At 36.4% G+C, this 24,806-nt stretch overlaps 2 protein-coding genes across 2 annotated transcripts; one reads left to right on the top strand and one right to left on the bottom strand.

The window, feature by feature from the left end:
• Positions 1–17,943: 17,943 nt before the first annotated feature.
• Positions 17,944–19,224, bottom strand: LOC112084190. The gene is made up of 2 exons (XM_024153436.1): positions 18,657–19,224; positions 17,944–18,446 (listed from the first exon to the last, which is right to left on the bottom strand). The coding sequence occupies exons 1-2, from the start codon at positions 19,222–19,224 to the stop codon at positions 17,944–17,946; spliced, it is 1,071 nt and encodes a 356-aa protein (XP_024009204.1).
• A 791-nt stretch (positions 19,225–20,015) lies between these two features.
• LOC112084189 lies at positions 20,016–20,917 on the top strand. Its single transcript, XM_024153431.1, has 3 exons — positions 20,016–20,279; positions 20,361–20,784; positions 20,907–20,917. Exons 1-3 carry the CDS (start codon positions 20,133–20,135, stop codon positions 20,915–20,917), a joined length of 582 nt encoding a protein of 193 aa, XP_024009199.1. The 5' UTR covers positions 20,016–20,132.
• Positions 20,918–24,806: the final 3,889 nt, after the last annotated feature.

Raw genomic sequence — 24,806 nt, 5'->3', positions numbered from 1 at the left:
TCCATCGCGGTCATGTTGTTGCCTTGGTTGGTTCCCATTGTTGTTGGGTTGGGCTGGTGGTGGCAACCGTTGTTCCATCAAGTTAAGACGGTCGCTCAGAGTCCTCATACCGTCAAGTAGTTGCTGCATGACTTCTGGTAAGGGTGCGGCATTGTCTCCCATGATTGGTGTCTACGTTCAAGAGCAAACAAAGATCAAGTGCAAAAGAGAAATAAAAATACGACTAAGTGTTGTTTTTGGGTCTTTCCTTTTCTTTTAATGCAATAAAACGATGGTGCAATGTTAAAGAAATGTAAACTCTTTCTTTTTTTTTTTTTGTACATGATTATGAAAATTTTCCTTTTCTGGCTAATTAGGGCTTTTGACAAAATTTTCGTTCTAACAATGAGCCGCAACTAGTCGATGCTATGAATGATGCTAAGGAGAATGATTTTAGATATATAGATGAATGCTCAAGATGATATGCAATGTATGCAACCGAATAGAACTCTTTTTTTTTTTAATAAGTGTGCGACAAGAAAACAAAGATGCAAAGGAGATTTAACCGAAAGGTATGAAAAGATAAAACCTGGTTTTGGAACCTTTCGGCTCTGATACCAGATGATATAGGCACGGGCCTATAGATGGGGATGGATCCTTGTTGCTGGTTGTGTAACTCTCTCAACAAGAATAAGGAATGGAAGTTGATGTGAAAAGAGGATGGAACTCGATCAGTTGGTTGTGTAACTCTCTCTGATTGAGTCAAGGGATGAAACGATGGTGATGCAAACGGTGGAATGAGGGTCGCCACAAAGCTCTATGGACTGAACCTTGATAAGACCGGCGAGAGATGGATCAAACACCAACTCTCAAGAGGAGGATCAAACACCAACTCTTAAGCGAATTCAGAGAATTCAAGGACAAGACAAAAGCTTGAAAGAACTGCGTTATTTTATTGATAGTAGGGTAAAAGATACACGACTGCTTATAAGGGACTTTATAAGAGAGTCCAATGCAGCTTTGCCCTTCTTGGGGACTTGAAGCAAATTACATAAAAGGACACAACTTTCTGGGACTCTAAAGGAACAGACTCGTGCAATAACTAAAGAAATATTCTAAGACTTAAAACTATGAATGGAACCTGTAAAACAAACCAAAGACAGAAAACCCATATTAGGCAAGTAAATAAACGTATTCATTCCCTTACTTTGGTGGGTTGGACGGCTAGGATGGTCTTAAGTTGGCGTGATGCTGATGCTGAATAAAGACACTTCTTTGTTGGGTCGGAGAAGTGGTAATTCAGCTGTTGGGCCGTCTTGTATGAGATAGGCTTCTCCTTTATTAGGCTCTTCCAGGCTTCTTTCTTGGACCGTGGCTTTAAAGCTTGTGTACAAAGAGTCTTCTTGCTCGTGGATGCTAAGTAAGGCTTCAATAGCTTGATTAAACTCTTCTCTCAAGACTCTAGTTCCGGATCTTGTTCTTGGTCCTTGTCTCACGGCTGGTATAGGTGGAGCTTGTGGTTCTATGCCCTTATCACGTAACTTTCAAGAAATACTAAGGGATGGAGGTTTGTGTGATTTGGGATCTCATGGGCCGATGTTTAATTGGTGTAATAAGAGATCTGAGGGTCTAATATGCAAGAAGCTGGATAGAATGTTGATTAATGATCACTGGATTAATCACTTCTCAACTTCTTATGGTGTTTTTTATGCTGGTGGCTGTTCAGACCACTTAAGGTGCAGATTCTATATCAACGGTGATAGGCCTGGTATGAGGAAGCCGTTCAAGTTTCCTAATGCTATTGCGGGTCTTCCACATTTCAAAGATGCTCTGAGGGGATATTGGGATGACACAACGCCATTGTTTCATTCTACATCTGCACTATATCGTTTTTCAAAGAAGCTAAAATACCTTAAACCTACTGTTCGTTCAATCACAAAGGAGGAGTTGAGTGATATTTCTCGTCGAGTTCTGATCAATTATGAGGCGCTTTGTACTAAGCAGGAACAGGTTCTGTTGAATCCGTCTGAAACTACTCAGGCGGAGGAACGCGAGGCCTATGAAAAGTGGGAAAGAGCTGCACATCTAGAAGAACAATTTCTCTGGCAGAGGTCTAAACTGAATTGGTTGAATGTTGGCGATAAGAATACAAAGGTTTTTCATAGGGCTGTGAAAACTCGGGTGATGCAAAATGGTATAAGAGAGCTTGAAGTTCAGGGTGGAACATTAATTACGAACGAGGAGGGTATCAAAGAAGAGGCTGCAAATCATTTTCGTAACTTCTTAAATGATGTTCTGGATGATCTTCGTGCAGCGACCATTGGTGAACTTGAACATCTCATCGGTTATAGTTGTTCATCTGAGGAACGACTGAATCTGGTTAAAGAGGTAACAGAGCAGGAAATTAAGGAGGTTTTTTTTTCTATGCCAGCAAATAAATCTCCTGGTCCAGACAGCTACACTGTTGAATTTTTCAAAGAGAGCTGGCCGATACTTGGAAAGGATCTTGTGGTGAGTATTCAGTCATTTTTTATTAAAGGGTTTCTTCCAAAGGGAATTAACTCGACCATTCTGGCTCTTATCCCGAAAAAGAAGGTGCTAAAAGTATGAGAGACTACCGACCGATTGCGTGCTGTAATGTAATCTACAAAATAATATCAAAGATCCTCGCAAACCGTCTGCTCCCTAATTTCATCGCTGTGAATCAATCGGCGTTTGTGCAAGATCGGTTGCTTATTGAAAATCTTCTTCTAGCGTCAGAACTTGTAGACGGTTATCATAAGGATACGATCTCCCCTCGGTGTGCGTTGAAAGTTGATATCTCAAAAGCTTTCGACACGGTTCAATGGGATTTCCTATTGACGATTCTAGAGGTGCTGCATATTCCTAGTGAGTTTGTTCATTGGATTCGTTTGTGTATATCCACAGCATCGTTTTCTGTTCAGGTGAATGGTGAGCTAGCTGGGTATTTCGGGAGTTCTAGGGGTCTGAGACAGGGGTGTTCTTTATCTCCCTACGTCTTCTTCATCTGTATGAATGTGCTATCTAAGTTGTTAGATAATGCGGCTGCGCAAAGACGTTTTGGTTATCACCCAAATGTTCGAATCTACAGTTAACTCACCTTTGTTTTGCTGATGATCTAATGATCTTTTCTGATGGTTCATTGAGATCTCTCGAGGGAATAATGGAAGTTTTTGGTGAATTTTCAAGAGTTTCAGGGCTGAGGATTAGTATTGAGAAGTCTACAGCGTTCTTGGCTGGGATTTCAGTTGAGGCGAAAAACACAATCTCCCAACGATTTGCGTTCGATTTCGGCGACCTTCCGGTTCGCTATTTGGGTAGCCATTGTTAACGAAGAAAATGAGATCTCTTGATTATGCTCCCCTTATCGATAAGATCAGATGTAGAGTTAGTTCATGGACAGCCAGGACCATCTCTTTTGCAGGAAAGTTGCAGCTGTTATCATCGGTCATCGCCAGCATAACAAATTTTGGATGTCTGCGTTTCAACTACCTAATCGATGCTTAGAGGAGATTAAGAGCGTATGCTCTGATTTTCTCTGGTATGGACCAGATTTAAATCCAAGACGAGCTAAGGTGGCATGGATAGAAGTTTGTAAACCCAGAGCAGAGGATGGGCTCGGGTTGAAAAATCTTTGTGTGGCAAATGAGGTTAGTGTTCTGAAGCTTCTTTGGAGGGTTCTCACGGCAACAGATTCCCTGTGGGTTCGTTGGTGTCGATCAAACCTTATGTGCGGTTCTTCAATCTGGCTTCTCCCTGATACCATGTGAAATCTGCCTGGCTCCTGGATGTGGAAACAATTATTAAAGAGAAGACAGAAGGCGTTTGAGTTCTTAAAAACAGAGATCGGGAATGGGCAGAGCACATTATACTGGCTAGAAGATTGGTCATGGATGAGTTCTTTGCTCCCTCTCATCGGAGCTAGGGGATTTATTGATTTCAGTATTCCAAAAGAGGTTACTGTGGAGGATGTTATTCTTCGTCACAGACGACGACGGCATCGACTCTCTATTTTAAACAAGGTGGAAGATGAAATTGAGTCAGTGAGGAGGCAATACATAGTTGACAGGGAGGACATGCTCTGTTGGATCGAGTGGAACAGAGTATAAACACTGGTTTAAAACTCTTATCGTAACAGACCAGCTGAGGCAAGCTTCTCCTTCAGTGCCGTGGGTGAGAGGTGTCTGGTTTCGCCATAATTCTCCGAAGTTCAGTTTCATAACTTGGTTAGCATTGCATAATCGCTTGGCAACCGGAGTGAGAATGCAAGCTTGGAATGGAAACATCTCTGCTGCATGTGTTTACTGTCGAGATCCACAGGAAACGCGTGAACATCTGTTCTTTACCTGCAGTTTCTCGAGACAAATCTGGAGGAGTTTGATGAAGGGGCTTCTTCTTCGCAATTTCACTACAGACTGGAACAGCATTATTAACTTCATCTCTAATCCTTTTCAAGACAGATTGAAGGGGTTTTTGATCAAGACTCTGTTCCAAGCAGCTGTTTATGCGCTATGGAGAGAAAGAAATAGCCGTCGCCATGGAGCTGTTCCGACCTCTGCGACTCAAATGATCCGGACAATAGACAAGGGTGTCGGAAATCGCTTCAGCTCAATTCGTATGTTGGGTGATCAGCTATACGAGGAAGGGTTGCAACTCTGGTTCACAACTAGAACTACAAGCTGATTTGAAAGATCACATCTCTCCGATTAAAATTTCTATGTACTTGCTGATGGTTTTAAATTTCTGCTCGCATGAATTCATGTAGAAAAGCTATTTTTTGGGTTTGAATAAAATTTAACATTCATTCAAAAAAATAAAAAATTCCCCCATAAAAATTATATTGGAAAAACCAGCACTAACAGAACGTCTAAGTCGAGCATTTAATCATATACCAATTTTGGATTGCGTTTCTTTCTTTTTCCCTTGCGAACGTTCTTGTCCCTGAACAATCAGAGAGATTTGAAGTTTGAACATTTCAAAAGGTTGAAAGATAAAATTAAAATGAAGTGAAAACTCAATTTATATAATATTTTATCATCTATCTATATACTTATTTGCGTAGTGAAAAACTTACGTGTCAGTTCTACAGCGAGTTTTAGAACGTTTTGCTTACGTGTCAGTTTTACAATAAATTTCTGCTGCAAAAAGAAAATTTAATTCTTACATGTTACTTTTTGATTGGATCTTATCTAATGATGTATTAAAATAATTTAAAAAATAAGTATATATTATGGTTTTAATACTTCATTATGTTGTCAATTAAATCGTTTCTCAAATTTAATAAAATCGATAGTTAATCAAATCTAACGAAAAAGTAAAAATCAATAAATAAAATGTCTAATGGAATAATGGTATTTGTGATGTCTAGATTAAGATTTTTGACTTCTAATGATTTTAGTATAATCTTAGTCAATTTTCGGGATGGCTCTTTGAATTTGAATAGTTTGATTTACTATTATTTAAACGTGTGTGCCCTTTTACACCTAACTTTATGATTGTCCATATCATAGGATACGGATAACGAGGTCTCAAATATACACGAAGATAAGGATCATACAAAAGAATTTGAAAATAGTTCGAATTCAAATATTTTTAATCTCTTATGTCACCTATTTTTTATTTACAGTTAACTTTTCATTATTCTTTGTACTGTATATTCTTCTTTGTAAACTGATATTTTGTTGTTTCTTTTGTGGGTAGTGTCTAGTGCCCCTTGGATGATGTCTTTCATACTCTCTTGACGTTAAATCAGGTTATGGGTTATGTTGTTATGAATAATTGTGTATGTGTGTTCTGATTATTTATTTTATGCTATCGGCTTATTAGGATTAATGAGTTCATATATAGCTCTAGACAAAGCATGAGCATCAATTTTAATATTTTGGTTTTCCATTATCTTCAAATTAAATGAATAAACTTCTTGTATTTAATTTTCTCCATTAAGCCTGCTGTTTTGTTATCTATAATTTGGTTAATTTATGCTACTTTTTATCATTATTGATTTGTTAGCGGGATGTGTGGATGAGGGCTGTGTAATCTGGGATTTTTCATAAGAGATTTGCGATGATGATTATTTTGCCGCAATAACAAGCAAAACTAATACACTCTTATGTCAGTGTGTTCTTGCAGCTTAGGACTTTTATTCCCGAAGATGTGTTTCTATTTGTAGTTTTTATATTAGTTGTTTTAGATCGAATTTTTATAAATCAGATCTGTCGTCTTTTCAGATATTTACAATTATTGCTTCAAATTAGGTTTTTGTTTGTTCCAGGTTTGTAAATCAGAAGCCCTCTTTTGAATTAGTGTTTTTATCGTTTTTGAGGGGCTTGACTTTCGTGAGTGTACTTTTCATACAAACAAAACACTATTTTTAGATTCTCGAGTATTGTGATGTTTTCATAATTATACTTTCATCTTCGAAGAAGAAGAATACGATCGAAGAAAAAGAAGAATAGCGAGATAAATCTTTATTTGTTCTGTTTTATTTAATTTTTATATGGTTCTTGAAAGTGCCGGTCGACTGTGTAATCGATATGTTGTATTTTGTATACACTTTCATCATTAGTTATTGTTGGATTAGTCCCATACTATTCACTGAATCCCAAAACTCATATCTCTGTTAGAGATAGTACTTAGCACTCCCAATTAGCTAAGTCCATTTTGAATAATAAAATTAATGGATTAAGTCAACAAAGAGTCTAACCAAAATTAACAAGTCAAGTCAGCGTGGCTCCGTCTAAATCATCATCATTACGACGCCAATTTACAGTATGCAGAACCGAGTAGAAGCTGACATGTCTAAAAACAGTTCGTCTACAGTGACCTATCTACGCGAATAGCTCGGCGATGAACTATCATCATCACAGCGGAGTGGTTCAAAGGTACAGCTCGAGACGCTATACCCGCGGGATGCGCTGAAGCTACCACGTCGTCCCAGTTTGGAGGAAACTTGCTTCCCAACCCCCGTTATAAATACTTCCCACAGATCATTTATGGGGGGATCCGAAATTTAATACACTCTCTCTATATAAAAACTCTTTCTCTCTCTCAGACCGAGGTCTTTGTAATAGGGTTTAGAACGCCAAACTGAATTCTCTTTAGACTTAGTTCGGAATTCTAAACATCCTTTCACTAATATACCATATCTAGTTCCGACCTGACTTTTTTTCCTCGTCCAAATCAAATTTCTTTCTTCATACAGAAATCTCGCCCCATATTCACTCTTAATCATCTGTAATATCTCTTAAATACACTTAGTGATCTCCATGATCAACAATTGGCGTTAAAAGAAGGGGGGAGGGAGGGGTTTGGTGATTTTCTACACGCAAAAGAAAGATTTGGAAATGGCAGGAACACTGACCTCGACCTCAGGAATGCCGAAATCATCACCATCAACAGCCCAATCAGCAGCAGCATCAGTCACAACACTCGCGGCGCCCACACTGCCCGCACCAGTTCCCCGATCCAAGGAAACCACCAGGCTAACAGAGGATGGAACGTCAACACCACAGCCATCAGCTCCCGCGCAACCACCAGTACCGCCGCTCACCCTGGACTCCGCGATAAAAAACAGCCCATCCCGCCAGATCCCGGAGCCAATAGTATCGCCAACGAGACTGGTACATGCCACCCCGCATACGCCAGCGAGCAAAACGCTCCAGCAAGCGGAGAGCACGTCCTGGCTCTTCTACTTCACTCTTTGCTCGATCGAATGGAAGAGATGACCCGCCAAACTGACCAAAAGTTTGCCGAACTAACGGCAGAGCACGGAGCCCGGACAAAATAAGGGGAACCCCAGGTCCTTGGTCGAACGCGATCTGGAAGAAGCCTATCGTTCAGAGGTGTTGCGTCTACAAAGAAACCTCTTCGGCGACCCCCCAACCGGTTCAGCAGGACCAAGCCGGAGATCCGCCCAACTAGCTAATCACTCAGCATAGATGCGTCCACATTCTAGCCCGTAGACGTTCCGAGAAATGGCCGCAGAGCGGGATTGTGACGCGGAGATCGAAGCCATCTAGGCAAAAATCTGCGAGATAACCTCCAAGGTCCATCAGGCCACGAGCTTGGCCCCCAAGATAGACCATGTCCTGCAGGAGACGCAGAACATGCTCTTCACCCACCAAATCGCCTCCACTCCTTTCCGCCACATCAGCAAAGTGAAACTCCCTCCGTATGCCGAGAACACCGACCCCACAAAGTATCTAACGGCATTTACCATCGCCATGGGTCGAGCTCACTTCACATCCGAAAAGCGCGAGGCAGGTTACTGCCAACTTTTCGTGGAAAATTTCGTCGGCCCCGCCCTGACTTGGTTATCCAGGCTGAAGACGCACTCAATCGATAATTTCAAGACGCTTTCAACTGCCTTCCTCAAGCATTACTCCACATACATCCATCGATCTGCCTCAACTGCCGACCTCTGGGCCTTAAGACAGGGACCAAAGGAGTCACTCCAGTCATTCATCGAGCGCTTCAAAGCAACGGCCTCGCGAGCCTCGGTATCAGATGAATCCGCAATCCCGGCCTTGAGGAAAGCTCTCCTTTCGAATCAGCCTTCAAGGATGAATTAAAGCTTAATGAGCCGCAGACCCTGGAAGATGCACTGCACCGCGCTGGGTTATTCATCGAAGTTGAGGAAGAAAAGACGAGTTTCAGGAAGATCGCTTCCCAAAAAAACCCGGCTCAAAAAGAGAAGGCTCAGGACAAATATCACGAGTCTCGCCAGCATTACGACGAGGAATACCAACGCAAGCAAACTGCAACCTTCCTCGTCAGCGATGCACCGACCACATGCCTCATCAAAAAAGCACCAGCTGTCTTCCATATGGACGGTTCCCACTACGCAATTGATACGCACTACAACCGACCTGAAACCATCATCCCCAGCCAGTCCCAGCAATCTCTCTCATCAAACAAGTGGTTTCGGACTATAGAAACAGCTCCCCCAGCGCGGGTCATCGTCTTATAGCGAGTCGAAACTCCCGCAACAAAGGACAACCAGGCCTTCAGCAAGTACCATCAATTGAAAGGGCACTCAACCGAGCAGTGTCGCAAACTTCAAGAAGCCCTCCTCGCTTAGTACCAGAAGGGAGAGGGAGAGATAAGAGTTTTCGACCAGCAACCGTCACGGGGGAATAACGGGCGACCTCGAAACAATAACCGTCGTCGCCCAGACAACCGGACTCAGCAAGATAATTGGCGTCAGCGATCTCCCTCTCGAGAAAATAATAGAGTTCAACCCGTCCGCCGCGCCTCAAAGACAGGCATCTCCCCCGCCAACCCGGACGATGATCGGAGTGATCATGTGTGGCCTCCTATCTTGTAACGACTCGGTTCGGTCGATAAAGTGCACGAGAAAAAATCTACCCCGACGGAGATGTGGGTGGCCAAAATAAGAGAAACCAACGCCCATGATACAAGCAAAAGGGGAATAACATTCTCTGAAGAGGACGCTGAGGGCGTCGATCAACCTCACAACGACCACCTCGTCATCCAAATTTGCGTAGTCGACTGTGACATAATCCGGATGCTCATCGATACAGGCAGCTCAGTAGACCTTATCTTCAAGGAAGCCCTCAAGAAGATGGACCTGCACAGCATCGAGATGAAGCCATCCATCACTCCCTTAACCGGCTTCGCCGGAGACACCAACACAGTTATAGAGTCTATCCTTACCGCTCTACGTAGGCCGGGTAATGAAGATATTTAAACTACCATCATCGACCGACCGGTCATCTACAACATCATCCTCGGAACCCCTTAGCTGCATTCGATGAAGGCGGTTACCACCAATGCATGAAGTTCCCCAATCAGGGCAAAACGTTCACAGTCCGGAGCGGCCTGAGGGTCTCGCGTTCATGTTTCATAATCGAACATAAGCTCCGTAACGCTGCGCGCACTCAGCTCTGCGTGACAATAAGCCGCAAAAAATACATACCTGCTATATTGTCGAACTAGATATTCCAGGCAAACCGAGCCAAGAAGATCGTCCTCTCCGAGATCTCATCATCCAAATGAACATCGACCCCAATCACTGTGATCGTTGCGTCGGCATCGGGGCCAACCTGAAAGAAAGCATCAAGACCAAGCTCGTCGAGTTCTTCTCTAGTTTTGCCTGGTTAACCAGTGACATGTTTGGCATCAGCCCGACCATATGCAGCCACGAGCTCAACATGGACCCGACCTCCGACCCATCAAGCAGAAAAGGCGAAAGTTAGGCGCCAAAAGCGCTCAACCGATTAATGACGAGGTGGAAAGATTGACAGCCACCGGCCAGATCACCGAAGTCAGATATACAGAATGGCTGGCTAACCCGGTCGTCGTCAAGAAGAAGAGTGGCAAATAGAGAGTATGCGTGCACTTCACCAACCTGAATAAGGCATGCCCGAATGACAGTTTCCTTCTGCCAAGGATCAACCAGGTCGTCGAAGCAACCGCGGGTAACGAGCTGCTCTCGTTCATGGATGCCTTCTCAGGCTACAACCAAATTTTATCACTGACCTACTGCTACAAGGTCATGCCGTTCGGGATAATAAGCATCGGGGCCACCTACTAGCGCCTTGTGAACAAAATATTCACTGATCAGCTCGGCCGCACGATGGAAGTGTACATAGACGACATGCTCATAAAATCTATGGTATCAAGTGATCACGTTGGTCACCTGAAAACGCGTTTTAAATTTCTGAACGAATACGACATGAAGCTGAATCCCACGAAGTGCATATTCGGCGTCACCTCGGGAGAATTTCTAGGGTACGTCATAATACAGCGCAGGATTGAAGTAAACCCGAAACAAACCTGAAACAAATCCAGGCCGTCCTCAAGCTCAAATCACCACAAAGCACCCGCGAAGTCCAGCGCCTCACTGAGAGGATCGCCGCCCTGAACCGTTTCATCTCCCGATCCACGGACAAGAGCCTCCCGTTCTATCAGCTGCTCCGAGTTAACAAGCGATTTGAGTGGGACGATAAAGGCGAGCAGGCATTCCAACAACTCAAGGAGTACCTCTCCACACCTCCCATCCTGGCCAAACCCGAGGAGGGAGAAACGTTCTACCTTTACATTGCCGTTTCCACGTCGGTGGTCAGCGAGATACTCGTAAGAGAGAACCGGGGCGAGCAGAAGCCCATATTCTACATGTCCAAGTCCCTCAACGGGGTGGAGAGCAGGTACCCAACCATGGAAAAAACTTGTGCTAGCAGTCGTAGTTGCAGCCCGGAAACTGCGTCCGTATTTCCAATCTCATACCATCGCCATTCTCACAACCTATCCGCTCCAGACAATCCTCCACAGCCCGAGCCAATCCGAAAGACTGAAGAAGTGGGTAGTAGAGCCTAGCGAATACGACATCGATTACCACAGACGCACGGCTGCCAAATCCTAGGTACTAGCCGACTTCTTGGTAGAGCTAGCTCCCGAGCTGAAAGGCGAAGAACCCGAAGAAAAATGGAGTCTCCACGTCGACGGCTTGGCCTCAAAACACTGCTCCGGCATCGGCATACAATTGGAATCACCTACTCACGAAGTGTTGGAGCAGTCGTTCCGCCTGGCCTTCCAAGCATCTAAAAACGAGGCGGAATACGAGGCCTTGATCACCGGCCTGCGACTTGCAAAGAAGATCGGCGACAAAAAAATCCAAGCGTACTGTGATTCCCAGCTCGTCGTAAATCAATTTAGCGGTGAGTACGAAGCCAAGAACGACTGCATGGAGGCCTACCTCAAAGTGGTCCAAGGACTAACTTCCGAGTTTTTGGAATTCAGCTTCACTAAAATCTCCCGAAGAGACAACACTTCCGCTGATGCCTTAGCCGTCATGGCCTCTACCTCGGACCCAACTCAACGACGCGTGATCTGAGTCGAGAGCATCGACTCTCCCAGCATTGAACTGCTAAAAGGAGTCTGCCTAATCAACGAGCTCCTCGCCGACGACCCCAATGAGGATCAGGAAGACGCCCAGGGCAACGAAGACTTGCCACCTCCTTCACCCGAGCCCGAGCAGTCTGACTGGCGAATCGATATCCTACTTTATATCATAGATGGCACTGTCCCAGAGGATCGATGGGCGGCTCAGAGAATAAAAAATAAGGCCGCCAAGTACTTCCAGAACGATGGTAACCTGTTTTGGTAGAGCGAAACGGGCTGCCTACTCAGCTGTCTCCATGGAGACGAAACCATCGATGTGATGAAGGAGATGCATGAGGGCGCTGGGAGAAGACATTCAAGTGGCCGGGCCCTCGCACTCCGGATCCGCAATCAAGAGCACTATTGGTCGACCATTGTTCAAGAATGCAACAAGTTCACAGCTCGGTGCGAGAAGTGCCAGCGCCACGGTTCTATGATACACTCAACAACCGAGTTCCTTACCATGGCATCACCGCCATACCCCTTCATGCGCTGGGTCATGGACATCGTGGGATCCTTACCCAGATCCCGCCAAAAGCGTTTCCTCTTGGTGATGACAGACTACTTCACCAAGTGGATCGAGGCTGAATCATACGCCTGGATCACCGCCGAGGACGTCCGAAAATTTGTGTGGAGATTCATCATCTGTGGCATGATCTGCCTTACGAGATCGTCACGGATAACGGCGTCCAGTTCACGTCGGTCATTTTCGAAGACTTCTGCGCAAAATGGAAAATCAGGCTAAGCAAATCCACCCGAGGTACCCACAAAGCAACGAACAGGCCGAGGCAACAAACAAAACGATTTTCGACGGCCTCAGAAAGCGCTTAGACGCGAAGAAAGGCCTTTGGGCGGACGAGCTCGACGGGATACTGTGGTCCCACCGCACCACACCTCGCCGAGCGACCGGTCAGACATGGGACACCCTTCAGTCTGTCGCACGGAATGGAGGCAATGTCCCCTCGGAATTCGGGTTACCAACTATTCGCCAATTTATGCTCACACAACAGACTGACCTCAACAACGACATGATCCGCAGCGAGCTTGATTTCTTCAAAGAGAAATGTGACCAGTCTCTGCTCCGCATGCAGAACGTGCTCTCTGCTAGCTGGATCTTCACTGCAATTGCTAGGGATAAATAATAAATTGTTGCCGGTTTTCTTCTTAGAACTACCTTGTGAACTCAAGTACTGATGAAAATCACAATCACAGATGTTTTTATATTATTAAGTCAAGAGAGGTGGGAACTCACGTCCACTATGATAAGGATCTTTAAGTAGTTCACATTAGTTATTCATCCAATAGTTCAGTGTGGATACTCTAATACCATTCACTGTCGTGGCTATCTGTGTTTTAATTCTCAGATATGTACCACAGGATGGAGTTCCATACCATCTAATTGTTAAAAGTACAGTTGAAACTGAAAATTTTATTGTGGATGCTATAGTCTTCTGATTTTTCTCTACTTAGCGATGGAACAGTTTACGTACGTTGCTTCAAAACTCACTATGATTGAAAAAATATAACAACTTACACAACTCAAATTTTGGAACATCCAATTGGTAATTTTACCATGAACCTCTTATTTTAATTCCTATATAAAACTGCTCCTAACTCATGGTTCTTTTTTGTGTACTCTAATATATTAGGCGATATATTGCAGAAGCCTAAACAAATGTTTTTAGTTTGCATGATGTTACCTTTTTCTGTTTTTGCAGGATAATGTGTTAATATCTGCTTGGATTCACAAGACTTGAACACAGGTTCATGTTTGAGATTTGAAGATGTGGTATTTCCTATTTTATGGAAGTCTAAAGTTGTAGTCTTTCAGACCACTAGAGAATGAGACATTAGACCACCTACAATGAAGGTATTGAATTTCAAATTCAACTTTTTAATTTTCACAATGAGAGTGTTGAATAAAATTAAAAACCTACCTGGATTATTTCATGTTGAAAAGATTCAACATGTTGAAACTTTTTTTTTGGACACACGAGAGACACATGTCATCTCTAAGGAGCAAGTTATTCTCTATGCGCGTAACACAAGTAAACTACATTATCTTTTTTTTTTCGTTTTTGCCAAAGATTAAGGATAAGACACATGTTTTTCTTTTATAGGTGGTTAAGATTTTTGAGATTTTTCATGCTACCCTATCTATTCAACACCAATTATTATATAGCAAACGAGATTTTGTTTTTAAGTTTTTTGTATCAAAATTTATAATTTTTTTGTACTATATATATAGAGACTTGTTTCATTTCATTTGGATACAGAACAAATCGATATTTTTACTATAATTTTCTAATTATTCTCCTCTAAACTCTTTTTTTATATTTCTAAGCCTTTTTTAAAAAAATGGATTCGAATAATAATTCTTTTAACACCAAAATTCTACTAATTACCCTTTTTCTTACCCAAATCCCAACAATTATCAGTTCTAAAATCCATCTGGAAATCAACCTCAAAATATTCTAAAATCCATCAAAATATTCCATGATTAAGTTTTAAGTTTCTGTGTGTAATTTAAGAATTTTTTTGTTTGTAAATTGAGTTTATTGTACTAATTAAGTTATGTACATGTTTTATTGATTGTGTTTTGTGTTTGTATGGTATCATATTTTAAATTTATCGTAATTTAATTTGTTTTCATAATAATTGTTTTTATTTGAAAAAATTAGTTAAGAATATAAATAAGAATTAAATATATATATATATATATATATTTAAAACATATGATGCAATTTTTAATAATACTAATTTAACATTAATAGATAATTATTAAAAATTATGTAGTTATAAAGTTATAAAAGAAAATAATAATATGAAATAAAAAATAGTGGGGGTAAGATGTTAAATTTTATTAAATAAAACTATTGTAGAAGTTAAAATTGAATTGGGTGTTGAATGATTAGGTGGAAGAAAGAGAAAATAATGTGGAGTGTTAAAAGTTGAGGTAGAGGATCTTGAATTTATAAACCATAGTACATGGTCGGTGTCACCTATTATAGTTCAAGTTTTGTAAGGTTATCTCAAATCGTTTGGGTCTTATTTGTGCTATAAGCGGTTTCAAAATAATGTGTCATATGTTTTTATTTTTGTATGGTTCAAATATTGTTATTTAATCTTAAATTTTACTAATTAGAGGGGGACTCGCTTAAGGTCTAACTGATTTTTGATTAGCATGATCTATATATATATATATATATATATATATATTTAGGAAAAACTCAATGCTACGAATCTTTGATTCTATCAGTCTCCAACTTAACAGAGCTAATGAAGATGTTGAAACACTAGCATTAAAACACCAGTTTTCTTTTTCTCTACATGGTTCTTTAAACACTATCTCCAACATAAATTCAAAAATAATAAAAAATCATAATTGATCTACAAGATATGTGCATGAAGTCTCTGAGGATTATGATGGAGAAAGTGTTATACAGATCATATCAATTCGTTTGGCTTCAAAAGTATAAATGAGATTGCATATATTGGATATGGTAGGAGATTGCAGTAAATGGCTCATTCAAATTCGACTTTATCAACATATTACACAGATAATTTGTAAACAGCTATTGATTTTAGTTTTTCTTTTCGAAAAAGATCCATTTAGATTTTTGTTTTAGTATAAATTAATAAAAAGCTGCTAAATATATCATAAACATATGTAAATAAAAATTATTGTTTGAATTTTAATATTCTACTAGATTTTATCCCGTGCATCCGCACAGAAATTTTTTTTTAATCAAAATTTGTAATGTAATTTTATTTTCTTTATAGATATAATTTTTCAAATAAGTAAAAAAAATTTATTTTTTTTTGTTTAGATATAATTTGTTTTTCATTTTTTTAGTATTATTATGACCACGAGCATAAAACTGTAATTCTAATCCAATCTTTCTATTGATCGAAAATAATCATTATTATAAAAACATATTTCTAACTCGCTCATTCTATTAATCTGAAAGAACCAAGGTTATAAAACCATATGTATTCTGCCTGTTCATACTACTATGTAATATAAATATTTACAAACTTTGAAATAATTTTTATTTTAATATCTTGCATGTGTTGATGCATAAGATCACAATTATTAAAAAAAAACCTAACCCGCTCCGTCAAATTGCCATATAATATTAATATTTATCAGTTTCAATGTTAAAATTTTAATCTGATTGAATATCTTAAAAATACAATAATGGATATAACATGAACCATAGATACAGAGCTAAACAGAAAAACCAATCATCAAATACAGAGACGCTTGTGTTTTATACATATTTTTGTTTTGATGGATTTTTTTGATTGTGGGTTGTTGTTACTGCTTTTCTTATATTACTATTTAGCTCCGTCATTGTGTTCTTTCCATGAACCATACATACTTTACTAACACATATATCACTCTCCCAACTCATGCAAAGTATGCTTTGGATTGTTTACCACAAACAGAACACACAACATGATACACAGTTCTACCTTAAACTAAAACATCTTTCTAGCAGAGTTCCATTTTTTGCAAGTAGCCTAGTTTGTCTTAATCCAGGCATCCATTTGGTATCAGACCAAGTCATATATAAAAAAATAATCATTATGAGATCAAAGGAACTATTAGCCTCGCTTGCTGTTCTGGCTTATAATCAGTCCGATCTGTTTTCCTAGTGCTCGTTTCATCGTGTTTTATTGATTTTTGATATGGAAACAGTTGGTCTCATGTGTTTGGTTGATGATGTTTCTTAGTTTAGTTATATTTATTGCACTGGGGTTAGATCTTTCGATTTCATAATTCTCAGAAGTTGGATTAATAGAAAACGTGTTACAAGTAGTTTCACTGGATCTGTATAATATTTAGCTTTAGTTTATACTGTTTGGAGGTTTAGTTGATTCTTGACTTTTGAGAATATCAGAATAATATTAGCTTAAATTTATATTGTTTAGCCCGGCCCAAAAGAGGTGGGCAGAGGTGCCACCGCCCCTGGGTCTATTTTTTTTTTACAAAATTTTTCTTACACAAAAGCCCATATTTGACAAAAAATCTCTTCAAAAAATCCATATTTATCAAAATGTTTTGTTTTGAAAGGCTCATGCAAAAATATTGTTTTAAAAGGACTCTTAAATACAGATTTTTGGTGTTAGATTGTTATAAAGGACCCAAAAAAATTTCTTGCCCTAGGGCTCTTATAAATGTTGGGCCATTAGGGTTTTAGTTGATTCGGGCGTTTTTAACAGAGATAGCCAAATCGAAGAATCATACGGCGCATAACCAGTCGGTCAAGGCCCACAAGAACGGAAGCAAGAAGCCAAGGAGGCACCGTCAGACCTCCACCAAAGAAATAAGTATCGATTACAATTATAACCAAATTATCCATATAACAATTTTAGTTTCGGAGTTTGATTTCGCTTCTCTATCTTTGTGATATGATTAAGATGGACCCTAAGTTCCTGAGGAATCAGACATACGCAAGGAAGCACATCGTTAAGAGTGGCGAGAATGCCGGCGGTGAAGAATAAGCTTTTGTTTCTGTGAGAGACATTTTGAGGTTCTTATGAATAAAGACTCTTACAAATTAAAGAACCAATTTACTTTTCCTTTGATTATGTTTAATTACGGCTTTACGCAAGTGGCTTGTGTACTCGATATTTTATCGAGGCCTTAATTAATGTCAGGGATTTTCTATTCACATACTCTTAATTTCAAATTTCTTGACTTGATTCAATCCTTTCAATTGCACATATGTGTTTATGTATACCTGAAAGCCAACTCTAGTTAATTGACTCTATTATTTGAAGGAAAAAATGAAGAAACTATTGGAGCAAACTTTCTTTATTTTTTTCTTCAGAAAGAATATTCCAAACATATTTTATCTCTATTTTTTTATTAATTGCTAACAAGGTTCTATATTTTTCAGTTTAACAAATTTTCACCTATTTATTTATGTAGAGTAATTATTCAACCAAATTATAAATTTTATATAATTAAAAAAAATTTATATAAAGAAAATTACAATACATAATGTAAATAAGAGCAAACCATGCCTAATCTTATGATGTACTAGAAGACACATATTTTTCCCATAGATGATCAATTAATGTATTTCGAAGAGAGAAATGAATTTCTTTATCCTTGATTTTTCTATAACGAGCCAGAAATTCTTGGAACCGGATACTTTCATTCGCTTCTATTTCAACCTCTGGAGGTAGAACTTCTCTTCTTACTTCAATTGGTGCACTGAGATCACGCTCATCTTCAATTATCATATTATGTAAAATTATACAAGTAGTCATTATGTCATGTAGCACATTCTTATCCCAAAAACGAGCTGGCCCTTTCACAATTGGGAAACGTGATTGAAGAACTCCAAATGCTTGTTCTACATCTTTCCTGCAAGCTTCTTGTTGTGTAGCAAAATATTTTTTTTTTGAACCCACTGGCTCATGAATAGTTTGCACAATGGTCAACCATTTTGGATATATACCATCAGCTAAATAATAGCCCATGTCATATTCTTTTCCTTGAATGACAAAATGAGCAGGAGGAGCAATACCTTGAGCAAGGTTGGAGAAAAGGTGGGAAGACTCCAAAATGTTGATATCATTATTTGTGCCAGGCATTCCGAAATATGCATGCCATATCCAAAGATCATAATCCGCCACATCTTCAAGAATTATACTTGGTGATCCACTACGACCAGCATATTGTCCAGTCCAACCGGTTGGACAATTTTTCCACTTCTAGTGCATGCAATCCAAACTACCTAGCATTCCTGGAAAACCTCGTTTCTCACCAATGTAAAGAAGCCTAGAAACATCATCAGGTGTTGGTGAACGCAGGTATTGAGCTGAGTATATTTCCACTACGGCTCGAGAAAATCTCTTCATACTTTCAATTGTCGTTGATTCGCCTATCTTAATGTACTCGTCTGTGGCATCTGCTGGTACACCATATGCTAGCATCCGAAATACGGCTGTTGCTTTTTGTAGGGAGGATAATCCAAGTCTACCAGTTGAATCCTTTCGTTGTTTGAAGTACTTGTCATGACTTTCAACGGCATTGACTATACGAAGAAATAAGGGGCGAAACATTTGATATCTCCTGCGAAACATAGCATCATTGTAATGCGGGCTGTCTGAGAAGTAGTCGTTGAATAATCTGTAATGTGCACTTTCTCGATCACGGTGTATGAAAGAGCATCCAGGAACCGAACCACCGTGGAGCACTTGGTTACTCTGTTGGCTAAGAAGGTATTGAATGATCGCATTGTTATTAGCAATAGCAAGATGTATTGCTTGTTCTTCTTCCTCGAGACTATTGATCATTTCCATATTATCATCATCTGAAGATGATGATGATGAATCATGAAAATGTAGTAAATTTGGAAAATTAGAATTCATTTTCAGAGATAGGATTTAGAGTGAGAAAAGTAATAAATATTTGTTGAGGTTGTGACGAAACATATTGAGTTTTGGTGCTACTTATAGAAATGATAATTGAAACATTTGGAGTCAAGTTGCTATTGTATTGTCAATTTTTTTATTTTACTAATTTTTGTATTGTTATATCATGTTATGATAAATAGAGAACATGAGAATATTTGAATCACTTTATTTTGTATTATCAGATGACATATATTATCATGATAGATAGAGAAACGTGAGAATCTTGATTTACTTTGCTATTGTGTTATCATTTCATGTCATAATAAAAAAAAAAACGAAATGTGAGAATCTTAAATTATTTTACCATTGTTTATCATTTCTGATACTATAAATTGAAAAAAAAAGAAACGTGAGAATCTTGAATTACTTTGCTATTGTATTGTCATTTCTGTCATAATAAATTGAGAAAAAAAAAGATTCTTTGACTAACTTTGCATTTGTATTGTCAATTTATATTATAATAAGTTAAGAAACGTGAGAATCTTTAAAACACTTTACAATTATATTGTCAGATCATTTTTAAAAATTAAAAATATGACAATTTTTACCAACATCTATAAATAAGATCATGAGTTTTTATTTTCATTCACAACATTGTACAATCTATAATTTTCATATTCATCTATATCTTTTCTCACTTTTATTTACAAAAATGCCTTTATGTTCTTGTGGATATACTCAAGAAGAAGATAAATTTTTATGTCAAATTTTTATGGAAATTTATCAAGATCCTATCACAGGTGTTTATCAATCATCTGATCATTTTTGGTCTCGTGTGGTAGAAGGCTACGAGAATGGAAAAGATGCATTTTGGAGTGAACGGTCAAAGAAATCCATCCAATGTCGATTTCAAGCTATTGAAAAAGCAACAAAAAAATTACATGCATGCATCAGACAATGTGAAAATCAACGTCCAAGTGGTGCTTCAAAATGATGACATTGTGAGTATTTTTTGTGATAGTTAATATATGATTTCTTAATTCATTTACATTAGTTTTAATAAATTCTTTAATTATGTGTAGTTTGATCAAGCCAAAATAATGTTAAAGGAAGATCCAAAATACAAAGCAGGTTGGAAATTTGATCATGTGTGGAGCATTATTAAGAATTTTGAGAAGTTTAAAGATGGTGAAACTCCAGCTAGAAACGTACCAAATACATGTGGTTTTGGGTATGCATCTTCGGAGTCGGAAAATCCAACCCCAGACTTTGGTACACAAGCATCTTCAGGTTTGCTTTCACTTTCTTTGAATTTAGATGATGAAGAAGACATTATTGGTGGGTCTGCATCTAAACGACCGATTGGAGTGAGAAAAGCTAAGCTGAAAATAAAAAGTGATAATCAAACATCACTTGTTATCAACACTTTAGAAGAAGGAAGTAGACAACTTGTGGAGCAACTAAAAAAGACCAGCTCCCAAAGACAGCACCATTTAGATATTCAAAGTAAGAATTATGCTTTGAAAGAATTTAAAGAAGAAAAAAAAATTTTGTTTCAAGACATAAATTCTATACAAGATGTGAATATTCATACATATGTTCAAGCTGAACAAGCACGGATTTTACAGAAAAGGGCTGAACAACAACAAAATCAACAAACTCCTCCTTCAGCATCAACTTTATTTGGACAGTATTTTAATCATCTTAATGGACTTGGAAGTGATTTTCCAAATTATTAAGTTGTTAATTTATATTAGTTAAGTTTATTATTTATAATTCAGTATTAATTATGCATTTTTAATTTTGTTGTGGGCTATGTTATTGTATTTTCTATATAATATATGTTATTGTATATTTTTATTGTGCTTACTGTATTTTTTTACTTTAATAATTTAATTAAAAAATTAACAGTTTTAAAATTAATTGGATAAAAAAATATATAAATTTTGTTTGGGTATAAAACAAAGCATGTAGAAAGTTAAAGATATATTTTGTAAATAAAAAAGTTCACCTTCAAAAGATGAAGAAATGAACAGTGTTCCTTCAAATTTAAAGGAACATTGTTCATTTCTTTATTTTGAAGATGAATTTGAAGCACCATTGAAGAACTTTCTTCATTTTTATCTTCAAAATGAAGGAAAATGTAAAAATGAAAGATCATTGGAGATACTCTTACAAAGTCAAATTCTCATATACTACTACTGTAGTCAATGGACTAATATTATTTTATTTTCTTGTCGACATGAAGACAAGAGACTTGATTATTTATATATAGAAATTATTATATACATATATAGATATCAATGAAGCTTACCTGTATTTTTTAAATTGTATGAAACAACATTTATTGATCTATTAAACAAAAGCTTAGCTGTCTATATTATTATGTTCTTGTATACCTGAAAGCCAACTCTAGTTACGTGTATATATAAATTATTAGTAAAATCTATTCAAAAAACAATTGATTCACACCCAAAACACACTTTTTTATCAATCAACATACATATACATGAATATAAGTTTTTGTTGCGCTCATGAAGTATATAAGTTTTTATCGCACTATGATTCATTAATTTTTATTTAAACTCTAGTTTATGTGCAAAAAATATTATATCATAATCATCTTATCTTATCTTATATACTAATAAAAGTTGAAGCTATAAGCTTCTCAAGGTGTCCACATAGGATTAAAAGGGCAATTCTATTGGTCCATTTCATCATTCAAAATTCAAAATTAAAAAAATTTCTAAATTTTAATATTATTGTTAAATAAAGAAATTAACAATTTTATTGGTCTACATCATCATTCAAAATTAAGAAAATTTCCAAATTTTAATATTAGTGTTAAACAAGGAAATTAAGAAAATTTACAAATTCTAATATTATTGTTGAATAAAGAAATTTGCATATAAATTTTTTATTGGTCCACCTCAACATTAAAAATAAAAAAGTTTCTAAATTCTATTATAGTTTAAAAAAAAATTATTAAAGATGAATAAATTATACATACAATTTATATTAATAATAATAAAATAAAATAAATAATTTTAAAATAGGAAAATTTAAATTTAAATTAGATGTTTCAATTATAAAAATAACTAAGAACAAATAAAATATTAAAATTTATTTACTTATACACATATATTTAGAGACTCCTACATTAGTATCCAAATTTTTGTCACATAACTATAATAAATTTTAAATTTTTTTTATGTGTGTACAACCATTTCAATTAAAAAAAGCAAAAAAATAGAGTTAGGTTTCACTAAAGAATAAATCATTACAATGTAAAATTAAGAACCAACTTGAATAAACTATATGTTTAACTATTAGCTAAATTAAAAAGAATATGATGAAAACAAAGTCATTACAAGCTGCTTTAATATTGAAAAAGAGACCGTAAAATCTCTAAAGTTTTACCACTAGATTTGAAAAGAATGATAAATTTCATGTAATTCGAAAAACATGTCAAATGATTGATACCCAAAATTTTTGAAAACGAACTAATAAAAATAGAGAAAGAGGCTCCGCAGTAAGGCGAAAGAGACTGAGGTATCCGAGAAAAATCTTTGGAATAACATGACATCTGACAAGGGTTTAGCAATCCAACCTGAAGCACAAAGGTAACAATTAGCTGAATCAAACAATAGCAGAATATATTCCGTAAGCCTCAAAACATGGAGGAGAAACCAAAATTACTTGCCGCAACGGGTCTCGTGTGGGATCTTCCAGCGTTAATATCTAAATATATTACAAATAAAACCTGAATCTATATGCCTCAAAGAGTGTATAGGATTTAAAATTTCAATTCTACTGGTTCATATCAATATTTAAAATTAAGGAAATTTTCAAATTTTAAAACTGTATTGTTAACAAAACAAAAATTTATAGAAAAATAAAAGCTGAAGTTATATGCCTCCAAGGACATCCACATAAAATTTAAAAGGTCAATGTTTTTAGTCCACATTAATAATTAAAATTCAAAAAGTTTTTAAATTATAAAATTACATTGGTAATACAAAACAATATAGGAAAAATTGTAATTTAAACTATTCTATTATTAATAACAGTTTAGCCATATTATTTTTAAGGTATTCATATCAACATTTAAAAATTAAAATCAAGTTTCAAATCCTAATATTATGGTTAAAAATTTTTTTAAAAAAATCTCCATAATTAACAACAAAAATAAACCACATGATATTAAAATCTCCGTTATCACTGTTTTAGTTACAAATTTATTTTTTTAAATATAAAAAAATATACTACTTATACAAGTTTAAGTTACTTGATTTAAAGGCTTTTCAAGTAGAATTTTTAATAAATAATATATATGATTTACATCTAAATTTCTTTCACATATACAAAACATATTTCCACATAATATTATATAATATATTATGTAAAAATGATTGAAAAAATACATTTTTATATTTGACTTGGAATTACAATAGATTAATGAAGAAGTTCTTAGTTTTGAGCTATTCAGTTTGTTATTCATTTTTCTAAATTTGTATTTATTAAATTATACCAATTTTGTCTATTTAATTATAATTAGAAGAAATGACAATGAATATGATGAAACTGAATATAATCATAAAACAAATTATTAAATAAATAAAATGATATATTTATTGAAAAAACAGATTTAACAAGAATAAAAATGAACATGATGAAAATTATTTTATATTCTTATTAGAAGAGATGAGGTATAATCATTGAAAAATTATTTAAAAGTTAACACAACCAAATGACAAAAATAAATTTAGTTCACAAATTTTGTGTGATTTTAATCATTTCATATTCAACTATTTTTTTGGAATTAATCTCAAAGCAAAATTTTTATTTATTACTTTGTTTATTTAATTAATATATCAAAAAATTGTATTGGTTAAATAAGAAAAAAAGATTAAATTTAAAATTTTATTATTATTTTCTTAAGATCACATATATAACTGAAATGAAAGTAAAAATGATGAAAAACAATTATCTTCTTGATTTGAAGAAGTGAATGTATAATATTTTATCGTCATGTCAATACTATGTTTAAATAGTAGCATTTGATTATTTTGTAAAATTTTTAATCGGTTTGAGTATATTAACTTATAAGTCTTTGACCAAATAGTACGTTTCTGAAAAAAACATATTGTATATAAATTTAAAAAAAAAACCATTGAAACCTCACAATTTACATAAAAATTATATTAACACTATAATATTTTTAATATATTATTAAAATTCTAATATATAATTATATCTTAATAAATATGATTGATTGTAGATAATTTTTATCAATAAAATTCTCACGCATAGCGTGGACGCAAAATCAAGTAAATGAATCTAAAAAGTAACTAGATACCACAATCTAAGTATCGCGTGAGCAACTATCTAGTTCCCTTTATTCATGTTATTTCTTTGACATTTTATTGATTAGTTTTAAAAAAAATAATGATAATAATAAAAAAAAAGTTTAACTTAGAGAACGAGATTAAGTTCATCTACTCATGTTATTTCCTTGACATTTCATT

This window comes from Eutrema salsugineum, unplaced genomic scaffold (genome assembly GCF_000478725.1).
Source record: "Eutrema salsugineum unplaced genomic scaffold, Eutsalg1_0 scaffold_5, whole genome shotgun sequence".
NCBI lineage: Eukaryota > Viridiplantae > Streptophyta > Magnoliopsida > Brassicales > Brassicaceae > Eutrema > Eutrema salsugineum.
Note: the sequence above shows the minus strand (reverse complement) of the source record. Positions and strands in the feature narration are given on the sequence as shown.

Excerpts from the sequence above, each read along its gene's own strand:
- LOC112084189 (XM_024153431.1), top strand. The coding sequence starts at position 20,133 with ATGGAAAAGATGCATTTTGGAGTGAACGGTCAAAGAAATCCATCCAAT. Across the intron at positions 20,280-20,360 it reads TGCTTCAAAATGATGACATT|TTTGATCAAGCCAAAATAAT; the intron begins GTGAGTATTTTT and ends AATTATGTGTAG.
- LOC112084190 (XM_024153436.1), bottom strand. The coding sequence starts at position 19,224 with ATGGAAATGATCAATAGTCTCGAGGAAGAAGAACAAGCAATACATCTT. Across the intron at positions 18,447-18,656 it reads AGGTTTTCCAGGAATGCTAG|GTATTGCTCCTCCTGCTCAT; the intron begins GTAGTTTGGATT and ends ACCTTGCTCAAG.